The following is a 20,591-nucleotide window of genomic DNA, read 5'->3' on the forward strand; positions in this document are numbered from 1 at the left end:
GCAGAGACCCAGGATCCAAACAATGGTGCACCATTTTCAGCGAAGTCAGTGGACTTCGGGAGCTACTAGGCGACGCACTGTCCTAGAGCGATACTTTATCTAGGTTGTGACCCAAGAGCGGGTGGATGAAGGCCGATTGTCAAAGGAACAAACAAAATCGAAGGTGGACGAGACCCTGTGATGTATTGGCAGAGGCCACACATGGAGGGATCACAATTCGAGTTCATCCCACAAGGATCAAAATGCAATGAAGATGTCACCAGGAGGCGACATGGTGCAGCGGATCGTGGTGGAACAGTTCGTGACAATGCGATACACACGACATAGTCCCGTGAGGGACTAGATCATACGGAGGTATGATCGGGAGCTACTAGAAGCTCCACTTCGGTGAACAACACAACGACAAGAAGGGCTATAGATTCAAGGAGTGAAGGCCATGGTACTGCAGAGGCGGGTCTTCCGTGCGTGCATCGAATTTTGCATCGGATGAAAGCCTTGATCATCTACATATGGGGGCTATGTTCCACTAAGGAAAAAGTTCGAATGTAAGTACCAGTGAGTCCAATAGGAGGGACTTGATCATGCAGAGGTATGATCGAAGCAGTTGAAGAGTTGGACTGCTCCAGAGCCTATATTCGCTTAAGGGAGCCCGGCAAGTCAGAGGACAAGGCCGAGTAAGCGAACGTTGCTACCAACTAAGCTAAGGAGAACAGAATCGGTGCAAACCCTACAACGTGATGGCAGAGGCCATGCATGGGAGTTGCAGTCTGTCTTTCCATCGACCAAAGGGTGCTGCTTGGAGAACACAGAGGTGTTGAAGCAGGAGGTTGAAAGGGGCGAGAAAGCGACGACGAGTCCAGAGAGACTTAGCTACCCGAAATCAAACATCAGTTAAAATGGAGGTGGACTCGGAGGAGTGCCACAAAGGCATATCTACAGTAGAGGCGGGACTTACGTGAAAGTCATTGATCCCTTGTTCTCATGGAGGGAGAGCGCTTGGTCGTGAAAGGGGCCGAGGAGGTGGAGCATGCAGAGGCAATCTCCAAGTACCGAGACAAGGCTGAAGGGCAGAGGCCAAGGAACTTCGTAAGACCGGTGTCAACGAGCTTCTCATCAAGATAGCTGAAAGTGAAGGACTTCGGGTCATGCAAGAGTGCACGACCAAGGAACGAAGCAAACAGTACGTGGTGCTATACCTTTGCTACCTAGTGGAGTAGGCAGTCGAGTTGATGGAGAAGACGGTACAATCCCAGAGGCGACCAAAACTATTAGAGACTTACTCCAAGTTGGGGTGAAAACTTCCTGCGTTCCAGAAGTTTGATGGCATTGAGAAGGTGAATCACAGTAGCTAACTCAATGCAAGGAGTGAAAACACTTCTAGTGCTTCAGACGTGTGAGCAAAGAGCAGGCGAAGGCCAGTAACTAGCTCGATGCATGGAGTACAACCCTTGAGGAGGCGGGCGAAGTCAAGTAACCATTGCCTTTTCAACTCTTAAGAGAATGGGCGAAACCGAGTACCCCAATTCTCTTATCTATCCAGCAGAGGAGCTCTGCACAGATTCAAAGACCCTTTAAAGATAATAGAAGACAATAGTTGTCAAATCCTCACAAATGGTGATCAGTGCTACTGAGAGTAGACTATCCGCTTCAGTTCCCAACAGAATGCCAATCGAAAGCGGAAGTGATGCGAATCTACTTGGAAGTGACAACTAAATGAAAGAAGAGTCGATGGACATTTTGTGAAGGAAGGACCCAAAACTTTAAAAGTTTGCGAGGCGATGCTCATTAAATCTCCAACAAGCATCCACCCAGTTCAAGCAACATGTGGTATTTGAGAGACTGGCGCATAGTAAGGATGGTCTTTTCCTTCATCTGGAGGATCCGCAAGAACCAATTGGGATCAAAACAACTCAGCCAACCCCACACTAGAGTCAGAGTCATTGGCGAGTTGAAGCAGCATAGCGGATCAAAGGTTCGACTACTCAAAAACAACAGCAGAGAGCAGCTAGGAGCCAAGAGACGTATTGCAGCTGGAATAGAAGATTGAAGACTCAGCAAAGGCGATGAGTTGTAGTGTCGGCAAAGGCTTCGACGAGGACGTCGAAGGAATAAGTGGGCGAGAATGTCACGGACAAACTTCTAAACAGGATGTTTGATGTAATGCTTATGTATGTCCGTGTCTTTTGGTATGTTCATGCTTTGCACAGCATGTAGAGGGACGATCGAAGGCTTAATAGTCATATTTTAGTTGGGTTTGGTGGCCGCTTTAGGCTTGTAAATAAAGGTTGTGTCATGTGAACACTTGTGAGAGATTTTCGGTCTGTAATAGACAATTTTGACCCTTTGTTGTGCAACTGTTCAGAGCTTGTAAAGTCTGTTTGTAATTTGTATTGTCTATGAAGTGTTTTCGGAAATGTTTGCTTGTGGATCTCGAGTGATACGTTTTCTTTAACCCGTTTTCTCTTTTGTGGGTCCTAAGGGACTATGGGAGACTTCGGGAGGCTGACCTTTGCGGACAGACACGCAAGGGTGTCGCACGACTTAGGCAAAACTAGCTAAATCCGTGACAGCAAGGCGACATCACCTCTTCTCCTCAAACAAGGCGACGTCGCCAAGGCAACGTCGTAGAAAAATGAGGCGATGTCGCCTATATATATATATATATATATATATATATATATATATATATATAATCTTTTATTTATATATCTATTTATTTATATATATATATATTATATATAAAAAAATTAAAAAAATATACGATGTCGCCTCTTTATATATATATATATATATATATATATATATATATATATATATATATATATATATATCGCCGGTAGCAAGTGTTCCGCGTACCGGTTTCCTATCGAACCGATACGTACCGCCTCATTCGAAACTATATACCTTGACTAAGAACTTGAGGTGTGAAAATGACAGACGGTCCAAGATGAACTTAGTTATCAAGTCTGATTAATTCTTTGTGAATCTCTTTTGTAATAATCTGTTAGCTACAAATTCCTCAAAAGATTTTTTTTTTCTGTTGAATAACAAAATCATAATAGCTTACCAAGTTTAGCAATTGAGTGACCCTCATTCCAATGGTAGTAGCTATGACAAAAAGAATATTGATTAAAGAATGGAAAAACAAATTTCTATCAAGGAAGATTCTCTTCCATTAAGGACCCATTAGAAAATAAATAGCAAGGAATTTTACCAAATATTTAAAAATTTTTGTATGACTAGTTTCACTTAGGTAATGAATTAGGTAATTAAAGATTCTATCCTTCTCATGCTTTTTCCATTATATGTTTCAAACTTTATTTGCAATAAGATTCTGTAAAAGAGAGCAAGGTCCTAAGTTTGCAATTAATGAAGAGAACACTGACTTTTCCCTTTCTCTTTGATATTAGAATTTAAAGTGGATTCATGATATCTATTTTTTTATCACTCAATTATTTGCCTTCACTTATGATTCTCAATCCTCTTTAAAGTTCAAAGTATCTAAGTCCCTCAGGAAAATTTATACCTCATTGTCCAAACTCAGAATCTCTATCCACCATTAGCTCCCTTATCACCTTTCCAACCTTTAACCTTTCAAACCCTTAACTAATCAACATTAGTTCTCAGTCCCTTTCTGCACCTAAATCTCTTTCTGTTCTCAACTACTAAGATTTTACTGGTTTTTCAATGATGACAGTAAACACTTTTCTAAATGCAATGTACCACTGTAAATGACCCTATTAGAGACTCTACCCAGTTTCAGTGAATTAAGAGCTTTAACTAATTTCAACTTTCAAGTACTTAAAGAATTACGGTATCACATAAAATCAATAAATTTTCCTCAATACATAGACAAACTATAAATTCATGAATCACTTATTCTTTTTCATTTCTATCTTTTTTTCTCCAAGTATTAAGCTCATTTTGATACCTATGACCCCAAATTAATAAATACCTTTGTTAACCATACATGATAAAGGACTATGACTCAAATTCAATTATTATTCTGATAATGGCAAGATTATGCTCTAAAGTTCATATAGATTTTTTCAATGGATAATTTTGCTTTAGGTTCTTGTTGCTCATAATTCATTACCTATATCGTAAATCATATTAATATTAATCACTTGAAAAAGGAAAACCAACAGTGTAACTAGTAGGTGCTAACATTCCCGAAAGCAAGGACATGGAAACTGGTTAGACTGGTACATACCAACCAGTATTTACCAGTCTGATTGTCAACTAGACCACTTATCAACAAGAATTGGTCAGTACCAATTCATACTGGAAGTACAATCCGCATGGAGAGGTTGACCTGATTTTAACCAAGACTCACATAGGTATCAGACAATAAGCCTGCCACCTTATGCCTCAATCCCTCTAACCCTACATCTCCAACTAGCAGCCTCTCCTCTTCACCCAGCAAATATCACCACCGTCCTGTCACGGACTTAGTTGGAATTGCCTAAGTCGTGAGGCACCATTACGGCCAAGACGCGAACTTAACTTGTGATGCCTAAGTCGCGAAGCACCATTGCGCTAACTTCTCGGACTTAACTGGGATTGCCTAAGTCTTGACGTGCCCTTGCGATATGCGTCCGCAAAGGTCAGCCAATTTGCAACCTCACTCAGGTCCCTAAGGACTTGTAAAAGATAAAGTTGATTAGTTCGAAGAACGAGCGACGGACAAGTCCCGACGTCTCGCGAAGAGGGAAGCTTCACAAGCAATTCAACAAGCACCTTGTGTGCAAGAGAGAAAACAGAGAAAGGAGGAAAACAAAAACTTTAGAGGGTTGAACGAACAGCTGCTCACAGGGTGTCGGGCGCGAAGGCAAGTTCCCGTCAAGAAAATGTACGAACTTATGAAGATTGTTCAACGCCCGACACTATACCGAAGCCCCATCCCCCATGGTGCCACTCGGGTGGTTCCAGGGTGCTGAGATGGCTGACGTTTCGCGCGTGGCAGCGGGCTGGAGAAAACAGCCCGTGGCACGCGAAAACAGAGCCATTTTGGGTTGTTTTGCTCGGTGCGAGAGCGGTCGCACTGTAGCTCTGTAACTTGTTCGAACTTACATTTTTACAAGTAAAAGACCACAAAACCAAGGCAAAATATGCTGCCAAGCATTTGTACATGTAAACAAAAGCGACGAACAGTTCGTTGAACGAAGTTGTTGCGGGTGCACGCCGACCATTCGTGACATTCTCCCCCACTTAAACTGTCGATACCCTCGTCGACGCTTGTTGGTAGTTGTTGATGATTGCTTCTTCATGTCGAAGGGCGTCTTCGAGCTCCCAATTAGCTTCGGTTCGGGGAAGCTTTCGCCACTTCACCAAGTACTCAGTCTGCTCGGCTCCATTGGGTAGCTTTATCTTACGATCCACTAAAATGGTTTCAACTCGCTTCTCGTAGGAGGCTCTGGTGGGGGGTAGCCGAGTTGGAACACTTCAGGAAACATCTTGCGGATCTAAGTGGTAAGCCTTCAAGTTGCTGGCATGAAAAACATTGTGAATTTTGAGCCACGTCGGCAGCTGTAACTTGTAAGAGATATTGCCCACCCTACTGATAATTGGAAAGGGCCCTTCATACTTGTACACCAATCCTTTGTGTACTTTGTTCCTAAAAAATTGGAGTGATGCTGGTTTAAGTTTTACTAACACCAAATCGCGGACTTTGAACTCCTGTGGTCGCCTTCCCAAGTCTGCCCATTTCTTCATCTTTTTTGCCACCTTCTCCAAGTAAGCCCGCGCAATATCTGCATTTTGGTGCCATTCTTTTGCAAAGTGATATGCTGACGGACTACTCCCAGTATATCTAATAGCCAAGGTGTGAGGAGTTGACAGTTGTTGTCTTGTAATGATCTCGAAGGGGCTCTTGTTGGACGCAGAGCTCCGCTATAAGTTGTAAGAGAATTGGGCTATGTCCAACAGCTTCACCCAATCTCGTTGGTTGGCACTCACGTAGTGCCGAAGGTATTGCTCCTGGAGCGAGTTTATCCTTTCGGTTTGGTCGTCCGTCTAGGGGTGGAGGCTTGTGGATAAGTATAACTTAGACCCCAACAATTTGAATAGCTCGGTATAAAATCGTCCTAGGAATCGAGTGTCTCGATCATTGATAATATTGTGCGAGACTCCCCAATACTTCACCACATTCTTCATCATCAGCTTGGCCGCCTCCTTTGCTGAACAGTGTAGGGTTGCAGCAATGAAAGTTGCAAACTTTGAAAATCGATCGACCACTATGAGTATCGATCCCAATCCCCCTACTGTCGGCAAGCTTGATATAAAGTCCAAGGAAATGCTCTCCCACGACCTTTCTGGTACGGGCAACGGCTCCAAAAGCCCCACCGACTTCCACTGCTCCACCTTGTCTTGTTGGCAAGTGAGGCATGTTCGAACATATTCCTCCACATCAGTACCCATCTTCGGCCAGTAGAAGGCCCTCTCCACGAGAGCCAAGGTTTTATCAAGAGCATTCTCGTCGAGTGGCTCTAGCTTCCTAGCAGCCACGAATGTTAAATTCGCCTTTTCGCACCCCTTTCTTTAGTTGTAATGTCGACATCTGTTGGGGTTCCCGAGTTCCCCTCTAAGAGACAGAAATCACATAGGGGTCGTCACCTACCATCATACATAGGGAGTTTAGGAACGGCATTGGCACTAACTTCGCTGCGTGCATGAATTTCATTCCAAGAATCGCTTGGAAGTCGTCCAGTGGCACCGCATCATGTTAGTACTCTTGTTCCACGTTCCGATCTTGATGGAGACTCCCTTTGCCAACCCGGAGATTTGCTTGGCCTCCGAGTTCACCGCCTTCATTCGACTTGGGTTCTTCTCCAAGATCAGCCCAAGATGCTTTGCTTCTCGATCAACAATAAAGTTATGGGTAGCGCCCGTGTCCACCATTACACGGGTTGTTTGGCCATTGAACTTAATGTCCACATACATCAGCTCGCTACTCCCTGCTTTCAATGGCTTTGCCTGCATGTGCTCCCCCACTTGACCTCACAATGCATTTAACAAACGCATTGCTCCCATTCGGGGACCTTGCGACTCCTCATCGTCGCTGCTAGATTCTGAATTGCTTGAACTGAGGGCGACGGCTTTGCCCTTGTCTGATTTGGGGGGATGCATAAAAGCTGTTAAAACATTGAGTGCTTGTTTCTGTGGGCACTCCCTCACCATGTGCGGCCCTCCGCACAAGAAGCATCTGCCAGTTTTTGGGGCTATGCCTTTTGAGCTTAGCCCTTTGTGGGAACTCTTCTTCCTTTGTTCGCCCCCGGGCTCCTTCCCTCGAGAATATTTTGGAGGGCGATTTCCTGAAGATTGTTTCCTTTTTCCCGGGTCCTCAGAGGAAACAAAGTCGGTGAGCCTTTCTGTGGCAACAATTGTCCCGATCACATCGGTGACATTCCTTCGATGCAGTTCTTGTTGCGCCCATAGCTTCAAACCATCGAGAAAGCTAAATAGCTTATCCTTCTCGGACATGTCCTGTATGTCTAGCATTAGCGCAGAAAATTGCTTCACGTAGTCACGGATGGAAGTGCTTTGGCGGAGTTGTCTCAACTTTCTCCTTGCGACGAACTCTGTGTTATCAACTCTCGCTTTAAGTCCTCCCATGTGTCCACCCGACACCGACCTTGTTGGATCTCCTCCCAACAAGTTTGCCACCAAAGTTTTGCATCCCCATTCAAATACATGGTTGCTATTGAAACTTTGGTTTCTTCAGAATTAGGCCTCGTAGCTCAAAAGTATTGTTCCATGTCGAACAGGAAATTCTCAAGCTCTTTAGCATCTCGGGCACCTCCATAACAATGCTGCTCGGGTGCCCTCAAGTTTTGTGGTGGTGCAACGTGGGTGTTGCTTCCTCCTGCATTCAGTGCCCTTGTGAGCATGGTCACCCTGGAAGTGAGTTCTGCCATGACTTCTTGTAGATGTTGCACGGAATCTTTGGAGTCGTCCGACAGTCGATCGACTAGGGCCTCGACCTTGTCGATTTTGGATTTAGCTTCTTCTTATGAGCTCTCTACCACAAGAAGCCTTCGCTAGCCTTGGTAGAGTTCCTCCAAGCTCGCTTCAAGAACATCCAAGCGGGTTTCCGCCGTTGTGAGTCTCTCCTTATGGCTCTTCTTCCCAGTTGGCGCTCCAGATTGCGCCTCCTCTCGCGAAGAGTAGCCAATTTCTCACTCACCATGTTCGCAGCCACGATCCTCCAAACTGGCTCCAATGACATGAGAGCGAGTTTACACTTGTAGCCCACCTACGGTTGCTTGGGGCAAAGGTCCGACTTGCCCCGCCTTGCTTGATTTGCCTCGATTCTTTGCCATGGCGAACTTGCGAAGTTCCTTCATTGCTTCCTCAAATTGCTTGCCCGCTCTGATACCACAATGTCACGGACTTAGCTGGAATTGCCTAAGTCGTAAGGCACCCTTGCGGCCAAGATGCGAACTTAGCTTGCGTTGCCTAAGTCGCGAAGCACCCTTGCACCAACTTCTCGAACTTAACTGGGATTGCCTAAGTCTTGACGCGCCCTTGCGATATGCGTCCGCAAAGGTCAACCAATTTGCAACCTCACTCAGGTCCCGAAGGACCTGTAAAAGATAAAGTTGATTAGTTCGAAGAACGAGCGACGGACAAGTCTCGACGTCTCGTGAAGAGGGAAGCTTTACAAACAATTCAGCGAGCATCTTGCGTGCAAGAGAGAAAACAGAGAAAGGAGGAAAACAAGGACTTTAGAGGGTTGAACGAATAGCTGCAAGTCCATAAACAGCTACTCACCGGGTGCCGGGAGAAAGGCAAGTTCCCGTCAAGAAAACGTGCGAACTTATAAAGATTGTTCAACGCCCGACACTATACCAAAGCCCCATCCCCCATGGTGCCACCCGGGTGGTTCCAGGGTGCTGAGATGGCTGACGTTTCGCGCGCAACAGTGGGTTGCAGAAAACAACCCGTGGCACGCGAAAACGGAGCCATTTTGGGCTGTTTTGCTCGGTGCGGTGAGCGGTCGCACTATAACGCTGCAACTTGTTCGAACTTACATTTTTACAAGCAAAAGACCACAAAACCTAGGCAAAACATGCTGCCAAGCATCTATATATGTAAACAAAAGCGACGAACAGTTCGTTGAACAAAGTTGTTGCGGGTGCACGCCGACCGTTCGTGACAGCCCAACCCTGCTGTAGGCATGGATTACCGTACTGCTCACTACAGTATGAAAGGGCAGTATGTATCTGTTCAAGAGCTAGCCGAGACATGGACCAACCTGTACACAGGAAACACAAGGCGTACCAATTGGTTCACCTCATATATCACCTGATGCAGTTGGGGCCGTTTTGGGTTTACAAAAGCCCCTCCACCCTCTTTCGCTTACTCACTCACTCTCATCCTTACTCTCTTTCTCACTCTTTCTCCCTCATTCTCACTCTCATTAAACTTGCTTAATCCCTCTAGCCAATAATTAGTGGGAATCAACCACTTGAACTGGAAAAGGATGGAAACTCAAGGTCAGATGAGGTTCGTCTCTAATTGAAGGTACTTAGCTTCACCCTATGCTTTCTTTATCATGTCATTTAATTACTGTAAGGAATATTGGTATTCTTAATTAATTAGTGACTAGTGATTAATTAAGACCTAATTAGAGGTATCTAAAATGAATTATCTTAGATTGAACATGTATTGACTTCTTATTTGCCAAGTTATTCTACCATGTTTAATGGGTAATTAGAGACTTATTATTGAATGACTAGGTACCAAATTTAATTTATATATCAATAAATAAGAAAAAAAAAACCCTGAGATAGGGTTTTCTTAATTTTGGCTGATTTTTCGGTCCTTTTTCGATTAATACGTATTGTGTACTAACACATGATACACCAATACTAACCAAAGAGCACCTGGTTGGCATAATACGGTGAACCAAGGCTCCTTTGCAATCTAGGAGACCTAGTTTCAAGTCACGAAAACTGCCTCTTCAAATATTTAAAGGTAAGGTTGCATAAATTGATCCTCTTAAATTTCCGCATTGGTGGGACCATCATGCACTGAGTATGAGCTTATTTTTGCATCTCCTGCTATTGCTGCTTGGACTGCTCCTCTTGTAGGAGAGAGGTGTAGGTATTGATGTTTGGAGGCAATCTAAAAGCTATTTTGGCTGAAGCATTTCACTAACACTTTAACTGATGCATGAGAGATTTTTGAAGGTCATGGGATCTAAAATGATGATGTCTTGTGTTGCAAAATTCCCATAGCAAAAATTTTTTCATCATATGTGAGCTCTCTCTTGCTCTTTGCACTATAGGTTATTGTGACATATGAATACTAACCATACAAACACATGGTGTGGTGCCAATCTGGCTGCTACCATTATCAATTCCAGAACGAGACTTTAATCCTTGTTCCAAAGTGCCAAAATATACTCATCATAATGTCCTTTATCCTATTAACCTTATTTAAGTATAACAAATGTGATTCAAATGACAAGAGAAAGGTTTTGAAACATATAAATGTGTGAAGTAGAATCTACAGCAACATTAAGTACCATTTGCATACATAAGCACCTTAAATCTAATTTGATCATGTTCTACTGGTCTTAGAACATGGATGCATATCTCTATTCTGTTTTTTTGTTTCAGTAGGAATATACAAATGAAAGTAATAAATATGGAACCCAAGTAGTGGCTTCAGGAAAATAAGCATATTCTACAAATTTTCTCGTAAACAAAAAATGAAGAGTTGAATTATTATTACACGAGAAATGATATCATTTTGAAGTTAATAGTAAAATGCATTTTTCTCTTCAAAGCAATTGGACTTATACCAACCTGACAACGGCATTGTGTACGAGGACCAACTTGTCTCGCTTCATCTGTAGAGACAACTTGACTGCCCCGCTCTTGTGTTTCCCACCACTCATCCATATTTTGAGTAAGTGGCTCAGCAATCACATTGAAATGTCTGTCCCTCTGTGACTGATGAGAATCAATATCATCAACAAAGCCTTTCATCTGCATATCTTGAACAGGATGTTCAACTTTGGTTTTCCTAAAAGAAAATGGTTGGTTTTGGCTAGTTCTATTTGGATGGTCTAAAAGATCACAAGTATTGTCCAACTCATTATTTGCACTTCCATTAGGCACTGCTAGTCCATCAGGTTCTTGTGGTAATAGAAGGGGGATGTCTTGACATGATGAACGGGAGGAGAGTGAACCCAGCTTTTTAGTATCCTTTTGACTGACATCTTGTTCACTACTCTGCACATTAATTTCTCTACCTTTTCCCATGTAATGTGGAATAACCATGTGATGTTGAGGCATCAACAATGGAATTGCCTGCTCATTTGGAGCTTTATTTCTCTACAAAACAAAAAAGGTTTAGGGAAAGCATCTAGAAGAAGGGATGACTAAAAGAAACGAAATTAGCTTCTTAGAGAATGAAGCAACCTTCGCATAATTCCAGCGCTGAACAAAATGTCTTGCCACATCACGACATGGTGGCCCCCAAAGAGCACACTGGACATCATGCCAAGGCATGCGAGGATATTTTCCACGGTCCAATTCATCTTTCATGGTGTCTTCCCAAGAATTTGGTTCAGATTCCCTCATTCAAATAGAAAAACCACAAGATAGATTTAGGAAAAAAACACTGTAAACCTATTATTTTACTATCTTTGGTAATATGAGGTCAATTTATTGAGGTTGAGATTCAAAGGTACCTGGGATTATAGTAGTCCTTGCCAGGCCATATTAGGGGAGGAAAATCACCAACTTTGTGTTCATGGTTGTCATAGCGACCAAAACACAGATCAAGCCCTCCAATGAAGCATATTTGATTATCAACAATAACAATTTTCTCATGATGAGACCTGGTTTTGAACATTATCCAGTATGAAACTCAACTGCATCAGAATATTCATAATCAACAAGATAAGGAGTTTCGTACCATAGATAAACACCAGTAGAAAAATGATCTGGATAGCGTAGAACTTTTACATTCTCATGAATGTTAAGCAATCTTCTCTTACTATATTCACTGTTTATTTTTAAAGCAAGAGCGACCTCTTTGTAGAGAAGAATGTGAATCTGCATATTTTTGGAGGTCAATGTTGTCAATCAAACACAGCCAAAGACATCATGCACTTTGCAAATTGTCCTAAATGAAAATTATATTCCAAAAAATATGAAAGACATAAGGTTACAGATTTAAGAAACAATTATAAATTTTTTATTCTAGCAAAAATAAAAGCTGTTTTATGCCTCGTACTCAGCGAAGAATTTCGAGCACATAAATTTAGGAATGCACCTACACGTTAAGGAATCATTCTCTCCCAACACCTGGAACTAGACATGTAGATAAACAAACCAGAAAAAGGTAAAGAGCCTATATAATGTCAAGATCCAATTCCATATAAGCATAATAAGGCCTCCACCCTATATGCAAGTAAGAAAAATGCATAAGCTAGGTAAAATAAATGCTAGACCAACATAAAGATTAAAAGGTGATTCAATGTTTATTAGAAAATAGAGGATGGTCTTCAGGAGCAAGTCTCTATGACTACAATATCTAGGAGGGTTAGGTTTATGCAGCCCTATGGCTACATGAAGGACACAAGATACAATCTCATAAAACAGCATTTTCATACATGAAGGCTCACCCTCTATAGTCTATAGACTCTATACTTCTATTTTTTATACAAAATCTTTTTGTTATTGAAAAGATATTGTATGTCTGTGGGTAACACTAAACATAGTGATCTAAATGGCTCAAACGGCCAGGACTCCATCAATTCTTAAATGTTTGGAAGGACCAAAGAGTCTAACATGGTGATCATTATTAGATGCAGTTTGTTTAATTTTAATATGGATGCTTGGTACTAATGGTTGTAAAGTATGGATCACAAATTACCAGAATATATCAACCAACCATCTGTAGTCATTTTCAATTTTCTACACACAACTGACTCAGAAGACTACGAACTGTCTGAATGTTGTACAATTATCTTGATTTCTTGATGTATTCTCTTATAACACTAGATTTTCCTTATCAATGATTGCTTGAGAGAAACATATACAGGATGATGCACTCCTCATCATAGATAGCCTGGTGGGGACACAGGCCATGACTGTGAGGTTGACTATAAGTAGAAATTCTCTTCCATTCTTCCAGATTCATTCCGCTTGCATTGGCATCAGGTAAGGTATGATGCAGGGAAATGGATAAGGGATATTTAAGTGATACGATTCATGCTTACTTGTACGGTTAATTTTTGAAAAAAGGAAAAACAAGGCAATGATACATACTTCAAGTATATGGAAGATTTATGATGTTATAATGCAAATTTTTCAAACCCAAGCCAGATCAGTCCAGTGTTCTACTTAATTCTGGTATTGAACTACAGAGCAAGACCAACTTAAAGATCCAAGTGGGGCCATTTTTAAAGAAAACAATGGTTAGATTTACATTTTTAAATTGGGGAATTCAGTGATTTAAAAAGGCGCTCGAGCGCTCGCCTAGGCGCTCGGGCGAGGCGAGGCGAGGCCCGAGCGCCTCGCTTCATTTCCAAGCGGCGCGCTTCAAAGAGGCGTCGCCTAGGCGCTCACCCGAGCCTAGGCGTCGGGCGCTTCGGGCAAGCGCCTGGGTTAAACCAGGCGACCGAACCAGCGGTTTAGGTCTGGTTCGGTCTCTGGTTCTTTAGTTGGTTCAATCGAACCAACTAAAGCACCGATATCAGCACGACTTCCCCAACCCTAACCCTACTCGTCGTTCACGCTGCTCGCTGCCGCTGTCGCCGCTCCCGCTCCCGCTGCTCGCTGTTTCCGCTACCGCTGCCATTGTTGCCGCTTGCCGCTCTCGCTGTCGCTGCCGCTGCCACTGTCACTGTCGCCGCTCGTTGCTCCCGCTCCGGCAGCCGTCGCCACTGCTCGCTGCTGTCGCTACCTCTGTCGCCGCTCCCGCTGCTCGCTACTACCGTTGCCGCTGCTGCTGCCACTGTCGTCGCTCGCCGTTGCCACTGCCGCTGTCGCTACCGCTACTGCTCCTGCTTTTCTCAGCACCCTCGATCTTCCCTTACACTCTTCTCTTTCGCTTCTCTTCTTTCGAAATCGAAAGTATACTGTTATACCGTATACTGTTAACACTATATTGTTAACTGTATACAGTATAACACTATTATTTTGATTTTAATACTATTAATTTTAATATTATTAATTTTTAGCGCCTCACTTCGCTCGGGCGAGCGACTGGGCGATCGCCTAGCGCCTCGGGCATTTTTGGACCGTGACGCCTTTTAGTGCCTAGCATTTTTTAAATCACTGGGGGAATTAGAAGATCCTTTTCTCAGCAGACAACACACATCTGCAAGTCAAGATCCAAATTAAGCCTCGAGCTAAAATTTGAATTAAGATCTTGGTAGCTCCTAAAAGTAAGGTCTGCCATACCGAAGCGTACCGCCCGTACCGGGCGGTACGTACCGGTCCGACAGGTTACCGATACGCGGACCGTCCGATACCACTACAATGCTACAGTACTATACTGTAGCACTACTACAGTATAAAAAAAGTATAAAATTATTCGGTACACCAGGGTGTACCGCCCGGTACACCAGTACCGTACCGTACCGAGCCCAGGTCAAAATACCAGTAGGGTACGGTACGGCGAACCTTGCCTAAAACCATGGTTCGCCTTATTGGTCAGTACCGATATACCAACCAGTTGTCAGTACAGTAAATACTGAGTTATACCAAGCCGTACCAAGCATATCAACATACAGTACATGAGAAAGTACTAATGTACCACACATAACGATTCCCTGTCAGACCGATACATACTACCTGTATCGAGTGGTACGCTACGATACAACGAACCTTAACTAAAAGCATCACAAATTAAGAACCAAATTTTACCCTCTCTATTGTTTTGTTTATCACACTTCACTTTTTCTTTTCCTTCCTCCTCACTTGGAGTTATTTTTCCCTTAAAAAAAGGAGCTCAGTAAGGTGTTAAACCTATCAATTTAATTTACGAGTAGTAGCTATTATGGATCAACTTTTTTCATCGCTGGTTCATACATTATGAAAAGATTTATCTTGGAGATGTCTAACTAATTATCCAAGGTTCACAATTTTATATATTGATACTATACCAATCAGGGTTCAAATTGGTATGGTACCGGTTCATATCAATGTACCAAGTGTCAGTATGCTAGTACGTAATAAGTTTCAGATTAAGCCTAAAAATGACTAAAAAAGATTGTAGAGCTGAAAAAAGAAAATACCCAGTATGGGGCCTGCACCATCCTATACCTAGCGGTACAGGCCATTACCAGGTTTATTGAGTGATAAAGGTCTTGTACCTTCATTTGACAATTTTGATCTTAGGCTACAAAACTATAACAATAATTTTGGACCATATACAAGGGCAAAAGGGGAACCTAACAACAACACCCATCTCATTTCTCAAACTCGTCGAATCAACCTCTTCCACTAGCTAATCAAGTCATGCTTCTAGCTTCAGTAAAGTTTCTCAAATCTGACTATACTACAAAATAAAAGGAGATTGCAAAAATTGAACATGCAGAAGGTCCTAACAAAAAATTCGACCTTCCTAAGGTGCATTTTTAGTCCCTAGAGATCAAGGATTGCAATTTTGTACCAGGTACCATATCGATCCCTATTTGGACTAGTATGAATCTGCTGGAACTGGTGTATCGACGGTCGATACACTGGTACATACCGATATTTCAAAAGTTTAGAAGGAAAATCAGTCAAAAATTAGAAAAAAAAAACCCCTATCTTACGTATCGGTATTTTGAAGTTTTGGCTAGACAATCAGTCAAAAATTAGAAAAAACCCTATTTCAGGTTCTTTCTCGTATTTTCTTGGTTTATACAATCAAATTAAATAAGAATAAAGTAATTCTAAGCTATAAAACAATAGATCGAATTGCTTAGTGACCAAGGATCAAAGGTATAAATTCTATCTTTATAGACTGAAGAAGAATTTTGTTGCACGGTCCTGCATCTAATAGAATTAAGTTGCTTCCCTTGGATTGAAGTGTCCCCAAACTTGTAAAGAAAGAGCAGAGAGGTCAGTTTAGGTGTCAAAACTCTTAAGATATGCACAAAATAAAATATTGAGATAACCAAACTGAATGACAAGAGTATATGACGTGGATCAGGGTCCTCGAACGTTTGATGTTATATGTCAATATTGTAAGTCTGTGGAACTCAGACTTGGGCTACTCCCATGATCGATTATACTGGTAAATGGTGTGCCATTTGAAGTATCAATGTGGTAAAAGTGTGGTAAGTGATTGTGGCATGTAAGGCTGCAGAGTTCGATCACACTAGAGCTATGACTAAACTGCTGTGGTGTAAGATCGACCTGACTCCAAAAAGAAAACCAACTATCATTATACATATATTGGCCATGAGATCCTCCATAATATAAAGGCTATAAATCAGTGTCAACATCATAGAGGCTCTATCGCATCTCCACAAACTCATCAACTGTCTTTCCCTTTTCTTTATCCTTGCACATGGATCCTCAGCTCCATGATATCCCATATCCTGAATCTGAGTAGTCGGAACAATCGATTGGTCACCACCATTGCCATCCTGAGATTTAATCCCTCTTTTATCCAAATCAACCTCCCCTAATCGTCAATTAGGGAGCTTAAGTGTGTTTAACTCAAAACCCAAGAGAGAATGAGATTGAGAGAGAGTGAAAGTGAGAGTGAGAGGAGGAAGGGAGGCAGCAAATGGGGATTAAATAAGCCCCAAAGTGTTGCCAATGGTCAAATTGATGAGTCAACTTGACCTTTGGCTAGTGGTACCAGATGAAATCTCACCGTTACTGACTTGCGCCAATCGGTAATGGATGAAATTCAACTATCTCGAGTAGTACAAATGGTGTACTAGGCTATCACGGACAAAGTTGTAAATAGGGTGTTCGATGTAATGCTCGCGTATGTCTGTGTCTTTCAGCTTTGTTCATACTTTGCACAGCATGTAGAGGACTTGCAATTGGTTTGGCAGCCCCATTTTGGTTGACTTTTGTAGCTGTTTCAAGCAAGGTCCGCAATACCGTACCGTACTAGAGTTTCGACCTGGGCTCGATACCGGTACGGTACGGTATACCGAGCGGTACACCCAGGTGTACCGCTCGGTATATTTAGGCGTGCCGATCACTGTAGCACTGCTACAGTGTTGCTACAGTGTCGGAACGGTAAAAGACGGTCCGCGTACCGGAAGCCTGTCGGACCGGTACGTATCGCCCGTACCGGGCGGTACGGTCTGGTACTGCAGACCATGGTTTCAAGCTTATAAATGCAGGTTTGTGCAGTCATCACGCAGAGGAAAAACTGCCTAGAAATAGGCCATCCAGGCAGTCATTTAGGGGTTTTCTAGCTCCGCAGAGTGGTGCGGAGTGTCAACTAGCACAGCACCCAGGAGTTACCCAAGTGGCATATGGCTGGATGAGCCTTTAGGGCAGTGTCTAGGGTTGGTTCGCTATCTTGTTCTACAGTAATGTCATGTGGGCACTTGTGGGGACTTTTGGCTATAGTAGACCACCTTGGACTCTTTGTCGCGCAACCGTTTAGAGCTTGTAAAATATATGTTTGTAATTTGCATTGTCTATCAAGTGATTGCTGAAATGGTTGCTTGTGGATCCCGAGTTAAATGTTTTCTCTAACCCGTCTTCTCTTTTGCAGCTCCTTAAGGCACCAAGAGGATTCGAGGAAATTGACCCTTTGTGGACGGACATGCAGGGGTGTCGCACAATTTAAGTAAAGCCAATTAAGTCTGTGACAGATTGTATCAGAGTGAGAAAAGCACACTTAGAAACACTTGACTTGTAAACATGGGGGACCTAGCGTGGATGCGTTAAGGGCAGCCAGCATGCGTGACCGTTTAAAGGAAACGAGCATAGAGACGTAGGGAAAGTAGTTACTTAGATAAGCGAGCATCCGAGATTGGTATTCAAAGGAATGACCAACCCTTCGTGTGAGAGGCACCATAAGGACAAGCTAGCTAGGAAGAACGCGTAGCGCACAAAGGTTGGAATGACTGAATTCAAGCTATAGCTCAACGTTAGCAACCAAATTTGACAATGCTCAAGGTAAGCGAGGCGCTTGGCAAAGGATAAGACTGTGCAAGGTGGGAGGGGTTGTTCAACGACCGAAAAAATTTTGTAAAGCTCAAAGAGGTGAAGGGAATTGCTAACTCGAAGAATTCAATACTCATGCAAGGGCTTGTATGCAGACGATGGACTATCTATGATCATCCCAAGGTGACCGAAACTAAATGCCATGGAGCATTAAAACTTTCTCTTCGGCATGGGAAGGATACTTCTGTAGGAGGCTGAAGTGTGCAGCAAATTTAGCATGTTGCTAGGCCTTAAGGGGCACAGCAAGGGCTATATTGGGGAAGAGTCGTAATCTAGCAAGTACGTTCCCGGGGGCGGAACAGTGCATAGTTTATTCAGCAAGGTGTAGTCCAAGGGGATGGTGGTCTCCGAAACTTCTAGAGAGAAGAATACAAAGAGAAAAGTTACTCCAATAGGACAGATATCCAAGAGAGATAAGTCCCAGTTCTTTAGAGGGAGAATCATGTGCCACCGACCGCACAAGTTGAGGAGGGGTATCTCAAGACAACAACTCTAAAAAGCTTAACGAACTGAGCAATCGATGAGGAGTCGTTGCATAATCTTGAATGAGAATGCGTCAGTGGACGCATTACAAGATCAAATAGGGGAGCAACCCAAGGCAACACCAAACGAAGGCACACTTAATGTTGATATAGTGATAAGACTCAATGGAGAGCTGACCTGTGGAATGGTAGGCGTAAGGTCCACCATCAACTCAATACAAACCGATAAGCGGAGCAACTTGGGTGAAACTTGGTGAAGTGCCCAAGCCTCAAGAAGGGAGTCGACATAGAAGACGAAATATAGAGTGGAGGCACAAAGCTTTCCTTAGACAAAGCTCAAGGACATGAACTCTTGCAAAGGCAAGAGCGGGATCATGTCATTCTATGGGCCTCTCGTTCTGATGGAGCAGACTTAACCTGCATTATGCCAAAGTTGAAGGGAACTTCGAGGCACATGCACCTTATCTCGACAAAGTATTTGACAAAGGAACTAAGGCGACGCAACTTGCAAAGGCAAAGTTAGGGTCAAAAAACCTTGATACGGGGCAAGAGAGTGCGGAGGTAGGTACTCTTAAAGAATATGTCATAGTGTTGTCATTCAAGTTGTCGTGAAGGAAATGATGCACAATAGAGATTGTGCTAGGGGGCAGAGGCCCAAGATCCAAACAATGGTACACCAATTTCAGAAAAGTCAGTAGACTTCGAGAGTTGCTAGGCGATGGACTATCCTAGAGCTGCACTTCGTCTAGGTGTGACCCAAGAGCAGGTGAACGAAAGTTGATTGCCAAAGGAACGAACACAATCGGAGGTGGCAAAGGCCCTGCAATATACTAGCAAAGGCCACACATGGAGAGATTACAATCTAAGTTCATCCCACAATAATCAAGATACAATGGAGATGTCATTAGGAGGCGACATGGTGCAACGAATCGTGGTGGAACAGTTCGAGGCAATACGACGCACACGAGAGAACTCCCGCAAAGGACTAGATCATATAAAGGTATGATTGAGAGCTACTGGGAGCTCCACTTCGATGAACAACACGATGGCAAAAAGGGCTATGGATTCAAAGAGTGAATACCATAGTACCATAGAGGTGGGTCTTCTGTGCATGCATCAAATTTTGTATCGAATGAAAGCCTTGGTCATCGGCATATGGGGGTTGTGTACCACCGAGGGAGAATTTCAAGTGCAAGTACTAGTAGTCCCATGGGGGAACTTGATCATACAGAGGTATAATCAGAGCGGTTGGAAAGTTGGACTACTCTAGAGCCCATATTCGCTTAAGGGAGCTTGGCAAATCAAAGAACAAAGCTGAATAAACGAACATTGCTACCAAGGAAACAAAGGAGAACAGAATCGACACAAGCCCTATAACATAATGGCAGAGACCATGCATGGGAGTTGTAGTCTATCATTTCATCGACCAAAGGGAACTGCTCAAAGAACACAAAGGTATTAAAGCAGGTGGTCGAAAGGGGCAAAGAAGCAACGACAGGTTTAGAGGGCCTTAGCTATCCAAAACCAAGCATCAGTTAGAATAGAGATGGACTTAGAGGAGTGTCACGGTGCCATAGAGGCAGATATACCGATCGCGAAGGAATTGATGCAGATGCGAGGCGACAGATAGTAGGGCCATGGGCATGGCAACGCCATGGTCTCCCATGGTCTCATAGAGACGAGACTTTCGTGGAGTCATCAATCCCTTGCTCTTATGGAGGGAGAGAGCTCAGTCGTGAAAGCAGCTAAAGAGGTGGAGAATACAGAGGTAAACTCCAAGTACCGAGACAAGACTGAAAGGTAGAGGCCAAAAAACTTTGTATTTCGTAAGACCAGTGTCAATGGGCTTCTCATCAAAATAACTGAAAGTAGGAGACTTTGGGTCAATGCAAGAGTGCTCGACCAAGGAATGAAGTAGGCAGTACACCATGTTATACCTTTTCTACTCAAAGGA

The 20,591-nt window shown here is 43.1% G+C and overlaps 1 protein-coding gene across 6 annotated transcripts in view; it reads right to left on the reverse strand.

The window, feature by feature from the left end:
• The window catches only part of LOC104000973 (phospholipase D zeta 1), an 86,901-nt gene that overhangs the window by 36,037 nt on the left and 30,273 nt on the right, over positions 1 to 20,591 (reverse strand). For all 6 annotated transcript variants that reach the window (XR_010484321.1, XR_010484322.1, XM_009423146.3 and 3 more), the window contains 4 exons: positions 11,932 to 12,071; positions 11,705 to 11,854; positions 11,433 to 11,589; positions 10,815 to 11,345 (listed from right to left, as the gene is read on the reverse strand). Coding sequence is in view for 4 of the 6 variants with exons in the window: in XM_009423146.3 (XP_009421421.1) it covers positions 10,815 to 11,345; positions 11,433 to 11,589; positions 11,705 to 11,854; positions 11,932 to 12,071 (978 nt within the window). In the remaining 2 variants the exon portion in view is untranslated. The remainder of the gene's footprint in view (positions 1 to 10,814; positions 11,346 to 11,432; positions 11,590 to 11,704; positions 11,855 to 11,931; positions 12,072 to 20,591) is intronic.

Source organism: Musa acuminata, chromosome BXJ2-2, assembly GCF_036884655.1.
Source record: "Musa acuminata AAA Group cultivar baxijiao chromosome BXJ2-2, Cavendish_Baxijiao_AAA, whole genome shotgun sequence".
Taxonomy (NCBI): Eukaryota; Viridiplantae; Streptophyta; class Magnoliopsida; order Zingiberales; family Musaceae; genus Musa; species Musa acuminata.